This window comes from Pollicipes pollicipes, unplaced genomic scaffold, assembly GCF_011947565.3.
Source record: "Pollicipes pollicipes isolate AB1234 unplaced genomic scaffold, Ppol_2.1 Scaffold_5724;HRSCAF=6776_pilon_pilon_pilon, whole genome shotgun sequence".
NCBI lineage: Eukaryota > Metazoa > Arthropoda > Thecostraca > Pollicipedomorpha > Pollicipedidae > Pollicipes > Pollicipes pollicipes.
The window spans coordinates 1,205,133-1,219,340 of record NW_023596746.1 but is presented as its reverse complement, the minus strand read 5'-3'; the positions used below and the strand labels follow the sequence as shown (position 1 = coordinate 1,219,340).

The following is a 14,208-nucleotide window of genomic DNA, read 5'->3' as shown; positions in this document are numbered from 1 at the left end:
CATCCTGCATGCCTATAATTTTCAAACTGTTTGTTGAATTGCGTCTCAATCTGATTGAAAAATGCTGCAACTCGACCCCGATCGTATAACGGCGTAGTCCGTCAGATGGCGAGGGCCACTAAATCGCATCAAATGCAAATCCCTCATGATGGCCTTCAGGCCCACTCTTTCAGGCAACGTATTTCGGCAGTGGTGCCGAGATGGAACGCGTTGAAGGTATTTCTGACCTGGGTGTCCACCGTCAGCATCGAGAGCAGTTTTTCAACTCGACGCCATTTATTACAGTTCGATAATGCAGTGGTCAAGACAATTATTTTAGAGCATGCGTCTCATTGAGCACAATGGACGGTAACACGTCACGTTCAACAACAGGAATTCAGTGATAAAGCAGACAGATGAGCGATAGGGTACTGGATCCGCACGATGCACTGCTTCTGTGCGCTGGAGTGCTCTCCGTTAGCCGAACGTGAAGTTGCGCTCCCAGCGGAAAACCGACGAGACATTCTAAAACTTCGTCGTGTGTGTGAAATGGGCTCCTCCAAGCGAACATGACGTCAACGGTTAATTCGATCCGTCATTGAACGAGATCTCACTGTTTCTTAATGATGGAAAAAGTAGCGACGCATGTCGGATTTAATGGTTTCTAATTCGTCCGAACCAGTGTGTCTGGCAGATTGGCAAAGCTGACGCGGTCATAATCCTATTTTTTTTTAGCATTTTTTAAGCGAAAGCGTTATTTCGCGGGAGTATGAATTCTCGAGTCCAGCTGACACATCGGGAAGGCGTGAAAGTTACACCGAATGTCATTCCACTCTCCAAACTTAATTTTTCGCGAAGTGGCGGTGTTCCACATCTCCACACAATCCTCGGATTTCTTATAATTGTCCGGCTGTCCTTTGGACCAGTGCGCTTCGCTGGCCGTCACCACGCCCCCGTCGGCAGCTTTGAACACCCCCTCCTCCTCGCGGTCCGTGATGCCCAGCCAGACGCGCTCGTGGCCGGCCAGCCCCGCCACGCACAGGTTCTGGTTGTGGGTGCGCGGCACGGCCAGGTGGGCGCCAAACGTGGCGCACTGTCGCACGGCGCGGTCGTTGTCTACGGCCGCATTCAGGCGAGTGTAGCAGCGGCCGGCGCACGGCACGAAGCCGTGCGGGCAGCCGCCCCCTGCGGTCAGGCCAGCCTGAGAGAGAGACTGTGCAGAGTCCCGGTCAGACTAAGATCGTAAAAAAACTGTGTTTATACAGCTCAAGCTACCACACATACCCCACGGGGTGACCTTAGCCGGCCGTCGATTTTAAAAATGACCATTTTAGGATAAAGTAGGCTACAACAAGAAGCTAGATTAATTCAGAAAAGTTATAACTGACAAATTCTATGCACGCAGAAGTATAATGTGTAAAGTATGATGATTTGCATCACATCATAATTTTGAAATTGGGGTACATTTGTCACTTGGCCTTGTAAGATGGCATCTGAATTTCATGCACCTTCGTCCAGCTAGCGTTTGGCGGACAACCAGTTGAAAAATAAATAGCCTAAATATAATTATATTACAGTATTAAGTATCAATAAAGATTTTAAAAATATATCATGAAATATAAAATTATAATTGCATAATTATGTTATTAAGTATTAAGCTGAGAGTGTGAATTATCACAATTTGGAAGCTCAGTACGACGTATTTCATGACCCTACATCTTGGTCACAGCTGCTTTCGGGGATCTCCGGAGTGGAGGATTAAGCACCAGCTGACCCGGAATTGCTCTAATCCAGGTTGTTGGTACCACCTTGTCACTGGCGAACTGGGTTCTCGTTCACCCAGCACGTGGTCCAAGTGCTGCCCTAACCCAACGATGCTCATGTGTCTCTACACAGCGCAAACTGAGTTTCAAAAATGTCGGCGACGCCGCTGCCCCACTCACCTCAGCGATGGCCTCCTGGACAACTTGCTTGAGTATTTTTCTGTCGAACAATGCGTTGCAGGATGCCCTGCTCCCGGGCAGACAGAGCACCATCGCCAGCAGGACGCACCATTCTCGGCCGGGCAGCATGCTGTCTCCTATGGCGGGGTCGAGAGAGCGGAGACCAGTGAGACCGGCCAGCGACTGCGCCGGCAAAGTCCGACGGGCCTTATCAAATGGGCTGCGCCCCTCTGTCAACATCCCGGGTAGCGGCGTCGTTTCGCATGCCGCTGCCAGATGACTGCCTGGGCGTACGGCTGGCGAGGGGATGCAGAGCCGGGACCGTGGAGGGCATGGTGCAGATGTCACTATTGGCTTGGAAACCTTGTCTACAGAGCTGGTTTTAATCGTTTGGCTGGTGTGAGAATGCAGAGCCGGGGCCTTTCAGAGCTTGGTGGAAATGTCACTATTAGCGTGGAAACCACACCTACAGAACTGGCTTCAATGGTTTTCGGATAAGTTCTAGAAGGTTTTTACGAGCAAATACGAACTGGGTTGAATCGGGGTACAAAGAAAATGAATAGGCCTTAAACTCAACCGCCAGTTGTTGGAACACAAGGCATGTTTCGTGATGTCTCCAAGACTGCGCTTCAAACTGCAACATCGACATTTGACATATGGTTGCAAAGTGCCTGGGAACGCTCATTGCCCTCACCCACGCCAGCCACCTCACATCCGTTCAGTGCTGCATCTTGCGGCGAGTGATGGAAGAACTCGTGATGTCCTCTGTTCGCTCCTGCACGTCGTTGTACGGTGCTTGTGGCACCACTCAGCTTCACCGTGTACAATTGGTCATTCGTTGCTGTTTGATTGCATAGATCAAATTTATCTTTATTTCAAATTAAAATACTTCTTTGATTTAAATGAAAAACTGGTCATGCCTAGGGCCATCAATCAAAATAAAGCATGATGCAACTTTGTTGAGGCATATCGTCTGCTCGGAATATACCACAGTATCGAAATATACCTTCAAGTTCATGTTCCACACGTGATAACCAAGTGATTGCAACCATTATTCCGGAAAGTCTAGAACAGCTACGTCACTAGGCAATGTCTATCGATGTAAAAGACAATTGAATAGACGGTGAGACAGTGAGTGAGACAGCTTGAAAACGGTTGAATGGAGTGTTTCACATTTGTATGGGTTTAAAAAAAATGAAATAGCCATCTTGAAAATCATTCGACGCAGTTCACAGCCTTGCTCGTCTCTAGACCTAAGCCATTGTGGTTTCATGTGCCGATACGGCCACGGAACTAGGCTGGTTCTGGGCTTCTTTACAGCCGTTTTGGCCAGTAATGACCATTTCAGGCCTATAGGATGAGATGGAGCCTTACCTTATCCCTTACTTAGATCACCGGCGCTCATCATTTTACAATGGTCCTGTGAACACTTTCTAACCTTACGAAACTCAGAGTCTTCGCCGGAATCTTTATTTGGGCTGTGTAGAGATATGAAGGACCCCGCGAATGTAGATCGAAATGGGGCAAACATGGCCAGTCCATGTTTGCCCAGAATTTTTAACATTCAGTCAGAATTGATTAGTGATGCAAGTGATGTGACGTAGTTCGAGCATGCGCGCCCGCCAATCTTAGCAACACAGATCTGGATGCTAAGCGTTAAAGGCTCCATAGGCCGCACGGCGTCGGCCCCGCGGCTAACACTACGCTGTGGCCAGCGGGTGGTCAAAAATGATGACGAATTGGAAAGAAGTACAGTTGAACCCTTTTGGGCATCACACGTCACATTTAAAGGGAGCCGGACGTATATTCACCCATGCGATATTTAGATTGATGAATTGAACGGATATGACCTTTACAGTACCGCGAACTGATACTGGAATCTGGCGAAATGATTGAAGGAGTAAATGCAGAATCTCTGTTTTTGGTATTTCCGTAGCTGTTAATCTGTCCAAAGGACAACATCAAAGCTGTAAAAAACTGATTCGGCCAGCCTGATATTTGAAAGGGACGAATTATTTGTTCTAAACATTCCGAAGGATTATTGCACAATGGTCGCTCTCTCGCGCACGGCATGCGCCGCCTGGTGTTCGATGCAGTACCGATGCGGTTCAGTCTCACGGAAACTGCGACCCAGACCATCGCAGTCCTTGCTTCCGAGACTGCTGGTGCGCAGGCTCAAACCTTTTTTGATAATTTGTTTCACCAGTCGATTCTGCAATATAAAAAAGTTAAAAGGCAAACATGGGATGGCCTCGTTCTTTCTCGACCTCATTTGGACCCACTCTATCCAACACTTATCAGACCCCTGATTTCTTCCCGGGAAAGGAGCTCCTCAATTAGAACACTACGAGTGCATTATTGTTCGCGGTCAAGGGCTGTAGGGCCATTGCGTCCCACCGTGGGGTATCTTCCTGCTGCCCGGCCTGGTGACACGAGGCGAGGTCCCCCGGCCAGTCCGGAGGTCCTTAGAGGAATGCGTCATATCACATTAGTCACACTCACTGGGACTTTTGACTTCTGAACCGAGCAGACCGCAGTTGGCCCTGGATCGGCCCGATAAACCTCTTTGGCGCAGCAACATCCCTGATCGCCACAGGTGATCCAATAATTGATACATTGACTCCAGTTCGGCTGAACGGGCCCGTGCTCTGGAATTGGCTTGGAGGGTCCTGTTGCTCATTACTGGGGGCCCTAACAGACACAGAACCCTTCCATTGCCTCAATGTGAACAATCATCATAGGCATTCATGTTTCCTTTCACTGTCAGGGGGCTGTGACCAACACAAAAGGCCCTCTGTCACCCGGGGTCCCGTCCCGGCCCTGTTGAGCAAATCTTACTCCGACCGACTCAAGCCCCTTGTTGACACAGGATACCCTGTTAAGCAGTGTGGACCCCTGAATGATACAGGAGGCCCCGCATTGTTGCAGAGGCCCCGACTGATGTCAATCACGGGCCCGGCCGTGTCACTGCTCCGAAAATAGGCCCCCAGGGCTCAGACTGACACGGAGCCGACTAATCGGTGTTGGTGATCTCTGGCCGAAACAGAGAAATGATCTGTCTCAGGGGTCACCAATCGGTGCAAGAGACACTCTAACTGAAATATCAGATCATGGCCTCCACTTCCTGTATGGGCCTGAGGACCCACTTCCCAATCAGCTATAAAGCCGTTGCCAGTGATTTACACTGGTCGGCAGCATTGCATCTGTCATGAGCCCACAGCGCCCTAACAAAGAGCCCTGTGATCTAAAGGAGCCCCGAGCCGACCAATGCGAACTGTTCAGTGAGACGCGAAGAGGGGCTCACGCGGCCCACCGGAACCAAAGATCAAAAGCACTGTTGGAGGGCATAAGGGCCCGAAACACTGGCTGTAGATCATAGTAAAGAACCGCGACCCGCATGGGCGTGACCTAAAATACCAGTCAGAGATCCTTTTGCACCGTTGGAGGAGCCTCTGAGACAATGCGGGTGTCTAAGCTGGTCAGATACCACGAACACCGAACAGTCGGCTTCATGCCCGTCCGAGCCCTGAAGATCCATTACCCAAGCACAAATGAGGCTGGTGTCCGCCATTTGTAATTTTCGGGGCCCCTGACACAAGGACGGGCTCCCGTGTCAGTAAAGAGCCACAGTGCCGAACAGGGATCCTGTGACAGCAGGTGGTCGGAGTCGAAGCGGTGTTTGGGGTGGGGGGGGGGGGGTGGGGGGGGGGGGGGCGAAGAGGGGCCAAGAAGTATTTCAAGGCCAAAGATCAAGACCCCGATGGGATGGCTGAAGGGTCCGAAGAGCTGGCTGGAGGTCAAAATTTCATCGAAAAAAGACCGTGCAGGAGTGAAAAACTTAATTCACAAAGATGGAACTTATGAGCTCGTGACTTTTGCTTCAGCAAACAAAGACATCTAATTCAAGTCGGCATAGACGTAATATCAGAAACCTGACATAACTGTTTTCTTTTTTAACATCTTAGGCCATTAAAATGAGACAGTATACATTGATGCTTCGTAATTTTATGACAGTGTAATGAGCATAACAAATAACAACACCAGTAATTTGATGCTGCAATTTGCACTTCCTTTACACAGCACTTCCAACAAAAAACAAAGCAAAGAAATTCAATAACAAAATAACAACAGAAAATTCAACAAGCATAAAACACTCCAAACAATCTCGGGCTCCCACACATCAGCCCATCACCAAGTCAAACACAATAGGCATACCCCTGCCTTCTGTTAAGATGGGTTAAGAGAAAAGAAACATTTTGTCACCGTTTCTTACAAATTACCAATGCTTATTTCCATGAAAGCAGCCATGCCTAACCTAAAGAGGCCTTATTCCATCTCATCCTATCTAACCTGTTTGTATCACAGCAGCAGTCGTGAGTTACTGATTCTTGCACGATTCCTGTTGCCACTTGCCATGCACTTAACCAACTTAACCTAACTTAGAGCAGCCCATATGTTAAACATCATCTCAATTCACCTTTTGGTGACAGCAGCACTTGTGATAACAACATGATAAAGCTAATTTTTGGCTGGTTTCAATTTCCATTTTCATTCCGTTCATTTGTGTATGCTTGTTGACATCAGACAAAGTTGACAACACACAAATAAAAACACTTGAAATCACTTTGAACAGCTCATTTTGACTTCCACGTTAACCTATGTCAAGGGCAATAATGAGCATGCTCCACAAAACAATTTCCCTTCTCCAAAAGAAACATAACTTTTAGATGACCATACCAGTATTGCTGCTTGCCTTTCCAGCTGCAGCAATGGCATCTATTCAGGCTTGTTTATCGATATTTCATAACAAAGTTTGAGATGTTGGCTTCACATTTCAATGGAATGGTCTGACTATTTGTTAAGACTGATGGATTAATATAGATAGATAGATAGATAAAGACTGGTAGCGGACCAGGAGGCTCCAGTGCCGTACGTATGCAGTTGTTGAGGACTAATTTGCCATGAGGTTATGATGGGCACAACGGGCCCGTCCGTTTCAAACAATGCGTCATGTCAAGTGCAGTGACTTCAAACAACTATTCAAAGTTCAATCCCCAAGGTACGTTGCCATGGGGATAAGGGGACCGAGGCTAGCGACACTCCCACGTGAATAATGCTACTTGCGTCTTAAATCTTGATAGATAATTTTTACTCTTAAAGGGAGAGTCCACCTATGGGGCATATTTTAAAAACATGCTATGGTGAAACTTCATAACGATTTACTTCGAGCAGTAACAATGGGTAGTGTCAGTGCGACACCATCAAGATAATACAAGGGTGTAGGTTTTGATTACCTCTTCGATTCCAAATTACGTTATCAGCGCGTTGTAATAACACTACAATTCCTCCTCTTTTAGTAGCCCCAGTGTGTATCATAAGTTTGCAACAGCTGCAGTTGTCTAGACCGCAGCGGTCATGACAACAGCAAAATCTGGTGAGGACCGTTGTCAGATGTTACGGGTGAAAGGTAAACTTTTGATCTGCTTTAACCCACGCATTGCTGCTCTAACCCACGCATTGCGGGCCAGCGTGCTTAAAAGTGGCACCCCTACTGGAATGAATGACGTCACTTCAAATAAATGTTTGTAATTGTCATGGCGGGCGGCAAGGTCCAATTACCGAGACGTGAGTTGACTCTAGTTCGTACCAGTGCGTCGCTGTAGACAAAGTGATACTCCATTCCCCAAAGCCAAAGTGCGCTTCGAAAAATGCCTACATTATGAAAATGCGTAGGCCTAAAAATGCCTAAAAATGGCGCTACGGTAAACGCCACAGAGGAGAAATCAAAGCCAAAGTATAACGCTTCGTTCGATTCCCGGGGTAATAGCCTCATAGTGGCATATTTTTCTCTGAAAAGTGATTCCTACTGATGTTGCATTTGTTACACAAGATTCTTGACTTATAAGTGTGTCGCAAACATTACAGAACACACTTGTTGGACAAAGCAAGGTAAATTAAATGCATTACTTTCAAAGTTATGAACAAAAAACCCCATGCGACTTCTCCCGCAGGAGCGAGTACGTCAAATCGACATTCTAAGTTATTCAGACGGATTTCGAGAAAACTGGTACCACCGATCAAATCGGACGTGTCCGATCCAGCGATAAGTGGAAAACACAAAACTTGCATACTCCTTCTAACGTCGCTGTCTCTTTTATGTAATGTGCGGCAATTACACATCCACATCACCATTGGCCATGAGGACTTTTAGTAATGTTTCCACCCTGTTTTACAGCGAAATGCTCAGAACATGTCTGTCATATATTCATTAACTGTACAGATATGTGAAAAAGCGTTCGTCGCTAATCTGGCTAACGGTGGGTCTGAATAATTTACTATTGAGGTAAAATCCGACTTTGCGTGCTGCTTTAACCGTAGGTAGATGCTTAATTAAGTCTATAATCAAAGTGTACCTTTGAACGGAATAATTAAGTATGATGGCATATCACACGGCTATACACAGCAGGCACAGACATTTAACACGTGAATACATTATCACAATGTGGGAATCATAAAACGTGCCAAATGCGAGAAATGCACGGCACGGGCCAAAACCGGACCCGGCGAACCGGATCCGACAGCTTTGGCCGCCTCGCTCGTCCTGTGATTGCGCATGACGTCTGGCTTATTGACGCTTTCAATGGCTTACCATTGTACGAGGAACAACAAAAGTTTTTAGTTGACCATTTTTGGCAGCAAGCGTTAACATATATGAACCAGTCGGTCTTGACGTAAGCCACATAGCGTGAGTCTGTACGAAGCACAGACTCAAGCTCGTGAATCACAGGGTCATTCGAGAACGGTTTCGAAAACGGTGATGGTGGCGCTGTCGTTTGCCGGCGCAGCTTTTGTGGCTGGGACGGTCTTGATATAAACATATGACTAGCAACCGGACCATTCCGGCTCACTGATCAACAGTTTTCACTTTTTGACCTGTTGCGCCCGTCAACATCGGAAATCAGCTATAGAGATGCACCCTGGAACAGTCCGATCCATGACACTTGCTTGCACGTCTGTGACTAGCTGTAGACATCATGTCACAGTTTCTTGACGTTTGTCACCTTTCTTCCCTGTCAGACGGCATTGGCGTCTTACCCTTCCGGCGCCAAGTGATGGAGAACTGTATGCCGGCTGTGGTCCCTGCATGTCAAGCTTTTTTTTGAAGGAATGAAATTTCGTCTCTGCGATGTCGGAGGGGGTGTCCCACATTTGTATGGGGCATTCAACTGAAATGGCAATCTTGGAAGAGATTCGGTGCATTTCACAGCCCTGCTTTTCTAAAGACCTGAAACCTTCTAGTTTCTGATGCCCGCGAACATGTGCGGATAATTTTTTAAAGACTATTTGAAGATCACCCAGGCATCCATAACGCCATAATAGCGCCATTGAAATCGGGCTATTTCGTTGGCGATGCAGCGATCAAAGGCAATAAAACATGATTGTTGACTCGCTCATATCTGACGTTCGCTAACACGATTTCGAGACATGACGGCCGCTAACTGCCTGTCAATCAATGTTGTGCAAGGTATAACGACGCATTCAAACAATGACGTATTGTGCAGCATGTGTGCTAAAAAGCGATAATATGTTTTCTAGAGAAGTCCTTTTTCCACTTAAGGATATGCCAATAGTTAAAAGTGAGCATATTTGATCATATCCAAAGCTTACTACAACATCTTCAAATGTGGAACATTGCCTTTAACAGAATGGGTGTGTGCAAGGGAATGGCGCCTCCTGGAAGGTCTGCATGCGAATTCCTGACAGTTTATACAAATCATCTTGTGGGAAGACGCACTTTAATTTGCCAAGACTCTGCAAAGCTGGAAGGCATCAAAATCAGCTATCAGGAAGTATGACGGCCGGGGTCGACTGACGTGCCTAATGGTCAATTCAAACCAGCGTTTTCATGGGCGTCGGACGCGCGTCAAGAGCGGGTGACGTCAGAACAAAAAGTGTAAAATGTGATTAAAACAAGAGGGTGTTCAAACTGGCTCAAGAACAACGTGCTCGTCACGATCGTAGCCATACTTGAGGCCTAAGTGTTTGTTTTAATAATCTTAACTGTTGAAGTATGCAATAATGACGGGCTGAACGACCCCATGCTGGAATAGGGTTAGGTGACCAACCGTTCGCAACTGGGGACCCTCACTGGCACGGGACCCAGGAACTTGTTGGCACATAATGTCTATTAGGCACATAATGCCTTGTTCATTACTAAGGGGCACTTAGGGCCCCTGACCGATGACGGAGACCCTTTCGCCTTCCAACCAAGCCCTTGATCGTCGGCTCCGGTGGGCCGCCCGGGCCCCTCTTCGGCCTCATCGAACACTACCCTCGGTCGGCTCGGGGCTCCTTGCGAACACAGGACCCTCTGTTATGCGCTGCGGACCCCTGGCAGATACAGGGCCCACGACCAGTATAAATCTCTGGTGACGGCTTTGTAGCTGATAGGGCAGTGGGTCCTTCACGCTATACCGACATGGAGCTGGCTGTGCAGGACCGGTTGCGCCTGACCGACATATGGGCCCAAATCAACTCATGAGTCCCCGATCTGTGCAAAGGACCATCTGACTGTTATCTAAGCGTCCGTTCTGGTAGGCTGGAGTCCCTGGATAAGACACGACCAGCTCTTCGTGTCCTTGGGTCCTCCAATCAGGCCCCTGATCGTCGGTCTCGGTGGGCCCTCCAGACTATTTGGACATCTTTGAACACTGCCTCTGGCCGACTCGGGCCACTAGCCAACACAGGCCTCCCTATTAGGCGCTGTGGGGCCCCTGACAGACGCTGGGGCTCCGATCAATGTAAATAGCTGGCTTCTGCCTCGTCCCTGCTTGGGGCATGGACCTTCAGGCCCATGCCGACACGGAGCCGACTGCGCGCTGTTGGTGGTGTTTAAAAGACGTATAGGCTCTTGTGGACTCGGCGCGGGGCCTCCTGGATGGCATTGGAGTACCCGGCCACGCGAGCCGAGCCGCTCAATGCGACCTCTGGCCAACATTTCGAAACTTTCAGGCGCTCAAATCGTAGGTGCCGAGGTCCCGAGTAATCGTAGGTTTTCGGGCCCATAATCGTAGGTCCTGAGAGACCCGAAGAGCCCCCGGAACCTAAGGAGGGGGCACACGTGTCCCCTGTGCCACCTGCCTGCGCTTCTGCCACGAATCGTGCTTTTGGGAATACGGCTGACTTTGACAACAAGAGACGGTACCTCAAGTGCCTGGCGAAGTTCTTTTAGACTCTATATAAAAGCACTGCGGTGTAGTTTGCACGAAAGCAACGGATTCCGACACAGTGCTGATGAGTCGAGCGAATCTTCCAAAGCATGCGTTAGCTGGCTGAAGATTTTACAAGTGACCGAACCTTGGTTGACTCCTCTGGCTGCGGCCCTGATCTTCACTCGTTCTGTCACATGGGCACCGGATAGTGGTGGTGAACGACAGAGCTTTGAACTGGAAACCAGTAACCTTTGTTGTTCCAGAACGTAACCTTCCAGCTCCACCCCTCTTGTCAATGCTTATAAGCGGTTCTCCGCATGTTGTTTGGCCTGGTCGCATCCTGCATGCCTATAATTTTCAAACTGTTTGTTGAATTGTGTCACAATCTGATTGAAAAATGCTGCAACTCGACCCCGATCGTATAACGGCGTAGTCCGTCAGATGGGGATGGCCACTAAATCGCATCAAATGCAAATCCCTCATGATGGCCTTCAGGCCCATTCGTTCAGGCAACAAAATCGCATTGCAGTATTTCGGCAGTGGTGCCGAGATGGAACGCGTTGAAGGTATTCCTGACCTGGGTGTCCACCGTCAGCATCGAGAGCAGTTTTTCAGGTCGACGCCATTTATTACAGTTCGATAATCCGATGGTCAAGACAATTATTTTAGAGCATGCGTCTCATTGAGCACAATGGACGTTAACATGTCGCATTCAACAACATGAATTCAGTGATAAAGGCGACAGATGACCGACAGTGTACTGGATCGGCACGATGCACTGTTTCTGTGCACTGGAGTGCTCTCCGTTGGCCGAACGTGAAGTTGCGCTCCCAGCGGAAAACCGACGAGATATTCTAAAACTTCGTCGTGTGTGTGAAATGGGCTCCTCCAAGCGAACATGACGTCAACGGTTAATTCGAATCGTCATTGAACGAGATCTCACTGCTTCCTAATGATGGAAAAAGTAACGACGCATGCCGGATTTAATGGTTTCTAATTCGTCCGAACCAGTGTGTCTGGCAAATTGGCAAAGTCGACTCGGTCCTTATGCTATTTTTTTTAGCAGTCTTTAAACCAACGCCTCATTTCGTGGGATTATGAAATCCTTGAAAGAGTCTAGCTGACACATCGGGAAGGCGGGACCCGTACACACCCAGTCATTCCACTCTCCAAACTTGACGCCTGGCCAAGTGGTGGGGTTCCACAACTCCACACAATGCTCGAGGTTCACTGTGTTGTCCGGCTGTCCTTTGGACCAGTGCGCTTCGCTGGCCGTCACCACGCCCCCGTCGGCAGCTTTGAACACCCCCTCCTCCTCGCGGTCCGTGATGCCCAGCCAGACGCGCTCGTAGCCTGCCAGCCCCGCCACGCACAGGTTCTGGTTGCGGGTGCGCGGCACGGCCAGGTGGGCGTCAAGCTCGGCGCACTCCTGCTCGGCGCGGTCGTAGCTTACTGCCGTGTTCAGGCGAGTGTAGCAGCGGCCGGCGCACGGCACGAAGCCGTCCGGGCAGCCGTCCCCTGCGGTCAGGCCAGCCTGAGAGAGAGAGAGAGAGAGAGAGAGAGAGAGAGAGAGTGCAGAGTCCCGGTCAGACCAAGATCGTAAACAAACTGTGTATATACAGCTCAAGCTACAACACATACCCCGAGGGGTGACCTTAGCCAGCCGTCGGTCTTTTAAAATGATCATTTTAGGATAAAGTAGGCTATAGCAAGAAGCTAGATTAATTCAAAAAAGTTATAACTGACAAATTCTATGCACACAGAAGTGTGATGTATGAAGTATGATGATTTGCATCATACCATAATTTTGAAATTGTGGTACATTTGTCACTTGACCTTGTAAGATGGCGCTGAATTTCATTCGCCTTCGCCCAGCTGGCGTTTTGCGGACGACGAATTGAAAAACAAATAGCCAAAGATAATCATATTATATTATTAAGTAATAACAAATATTGTAAAAATATGTAATGACTTATAAAATTATAATTATATGATTATATTAAGTATTTAGATGAGAGTGTAGGTTATCACAATTTGCAAGCTCAGTATGACGCATTACATTAGCCGTATAAAATAGCGAGATCGAAGGTGTAATAGCAGTCCATTTCAATGTCTGTTGAGCTTGCCAGCTGGGCATATCTTTACATCTTGGTCACAGCTGCTTTCGGGGATCTCCGAGGTGGAGGACTAAGCGCCAGCTGACCCGCAATTGCTTTAATCCAGGTTGTTGGCACCACCTTGTCACTGGCGAACTGGGTTCTCGGGCACCCAGCGCGTGGTCCAAGTGCTGCCCTAACCCAAACGATGCTCACGTGTCTCCACACAGCGCAAACTGAGTTTCAAAAGTGTCGGCGACGCCGCTGCCCCACTTACCTCAGCGATGGCCTCCTTGACAACTTGCTTGAGTATTTTTCTGTCGAACAATGCGTTGCAGGATGCCCTGCTCCCGGGCAGACAGAGCACCATCGCCAGCAGGACGCACCATTCTCGGCCGGGCAGCATGCTGTCTCCTATGGCGGAGTCGAGGGAGCGGCGACCGCTGTGTAGACCAGTGAGACCGGCCAGCGACTGCGCCGGCAAAGTCCGACGCGGCTTATAAAATGGGCTGCGCCCCTCTGTCAACATCCCGGGTAGCGGCGTCGTTTCGCATGCCGCTGCCAGATGACTGCCTGGGCGTACGGCTGGCGAGGGGATGCAGAGCCGGGACCGTGGAGGGCATGTTGCAGATGTCACTATTGGCTTGGAAACCTTGTCTACAGAGCTGGTTTTAATCGTTTGGCTGGTGTGAGAATGCAGAGCCGGGGCCTTTCAGAGCTTGGTGGAAATGTCACTATTAGCGTGGAAACCACACCTACAGAACTGGCTTCAATGGTTTTCGGATAAGTTCTAGAAGGTTTTTACGAGCAAATACGAACTGGGTTGAATCGGGGTACAAAGAAAATGAATAGGCCTTAAACTCAACCGCCAGTTGTTGGAACACAAGGCATGTTTCGTGATGTCTCCAAGACTGCGCTTCAAACTGCAACATCGACATTTGACATATGGTTGCAAAGTGCCTGGGAACGCTCATTGCC

General features: G+C 48.7%; 1 protein-coding gene across 5 annotated transcripts; it reads right to left on the bottom strand.

The window, feature by feature from the left end:
* Positions 1-257: 257 nt before the first annotated feature.
* Positions 258-13,774, bottom strand: LOC119103776 (hepatic lectin). Of its 5 annotated transcripts, none has more exons than XM_037227425.1 (3): positions 13,645-13,774; positions 1,923-2,059; positions 258-1,192 (listed from the first exon to the last, which is right to left on the bottom strand). In XM_037227425.1, the coding sequence occupies exons 1-3, from the start codon at positions 13,757-13,759 to the stop codon at positions 734-736; spliced, it is 711 nt and encodes a 236-aa protein (XP_037083320.1). In that variant the 5' UTR covers positions 13,760-13,774; the 3' UTR covers positions 258-733. The 5 variants fall into 5 exon arrangements, with proteins under 5 accessions (XP_037083320.1, XP_037083322.1, XP_037083324.1 ...); XM_037227427.1 differs by having other exon boundaries at positions 13,508-13,695; XM_037227429.1 differs by lacking the exon at positions 13,645-13,774 and adding an exon at positions 2,635-4,446.
* Between the last annotated feature and the right edge of the window lie 434 nt (positions 13,775-14,208).

What these genes read in the sequence shown, in the direction of transcription:
- LOC119103776 (XM_037227424.1), bottom strand. Translation starts at nt 13,759, where the DNA reads ATGTTGACAGAGGGGCGCAGCCCATTTTATAAGCCGCGTCGGACTTTG. An exon ending in TCAAGGAGGCCATCGCTGAG is followed by an intron (nt 12,669 to 13,507) that starts GTAAGTGGGGCA and finishes TCTCTCTCTCAG; the next exon opens with GCTGGCCTGACCGCAGGGGA.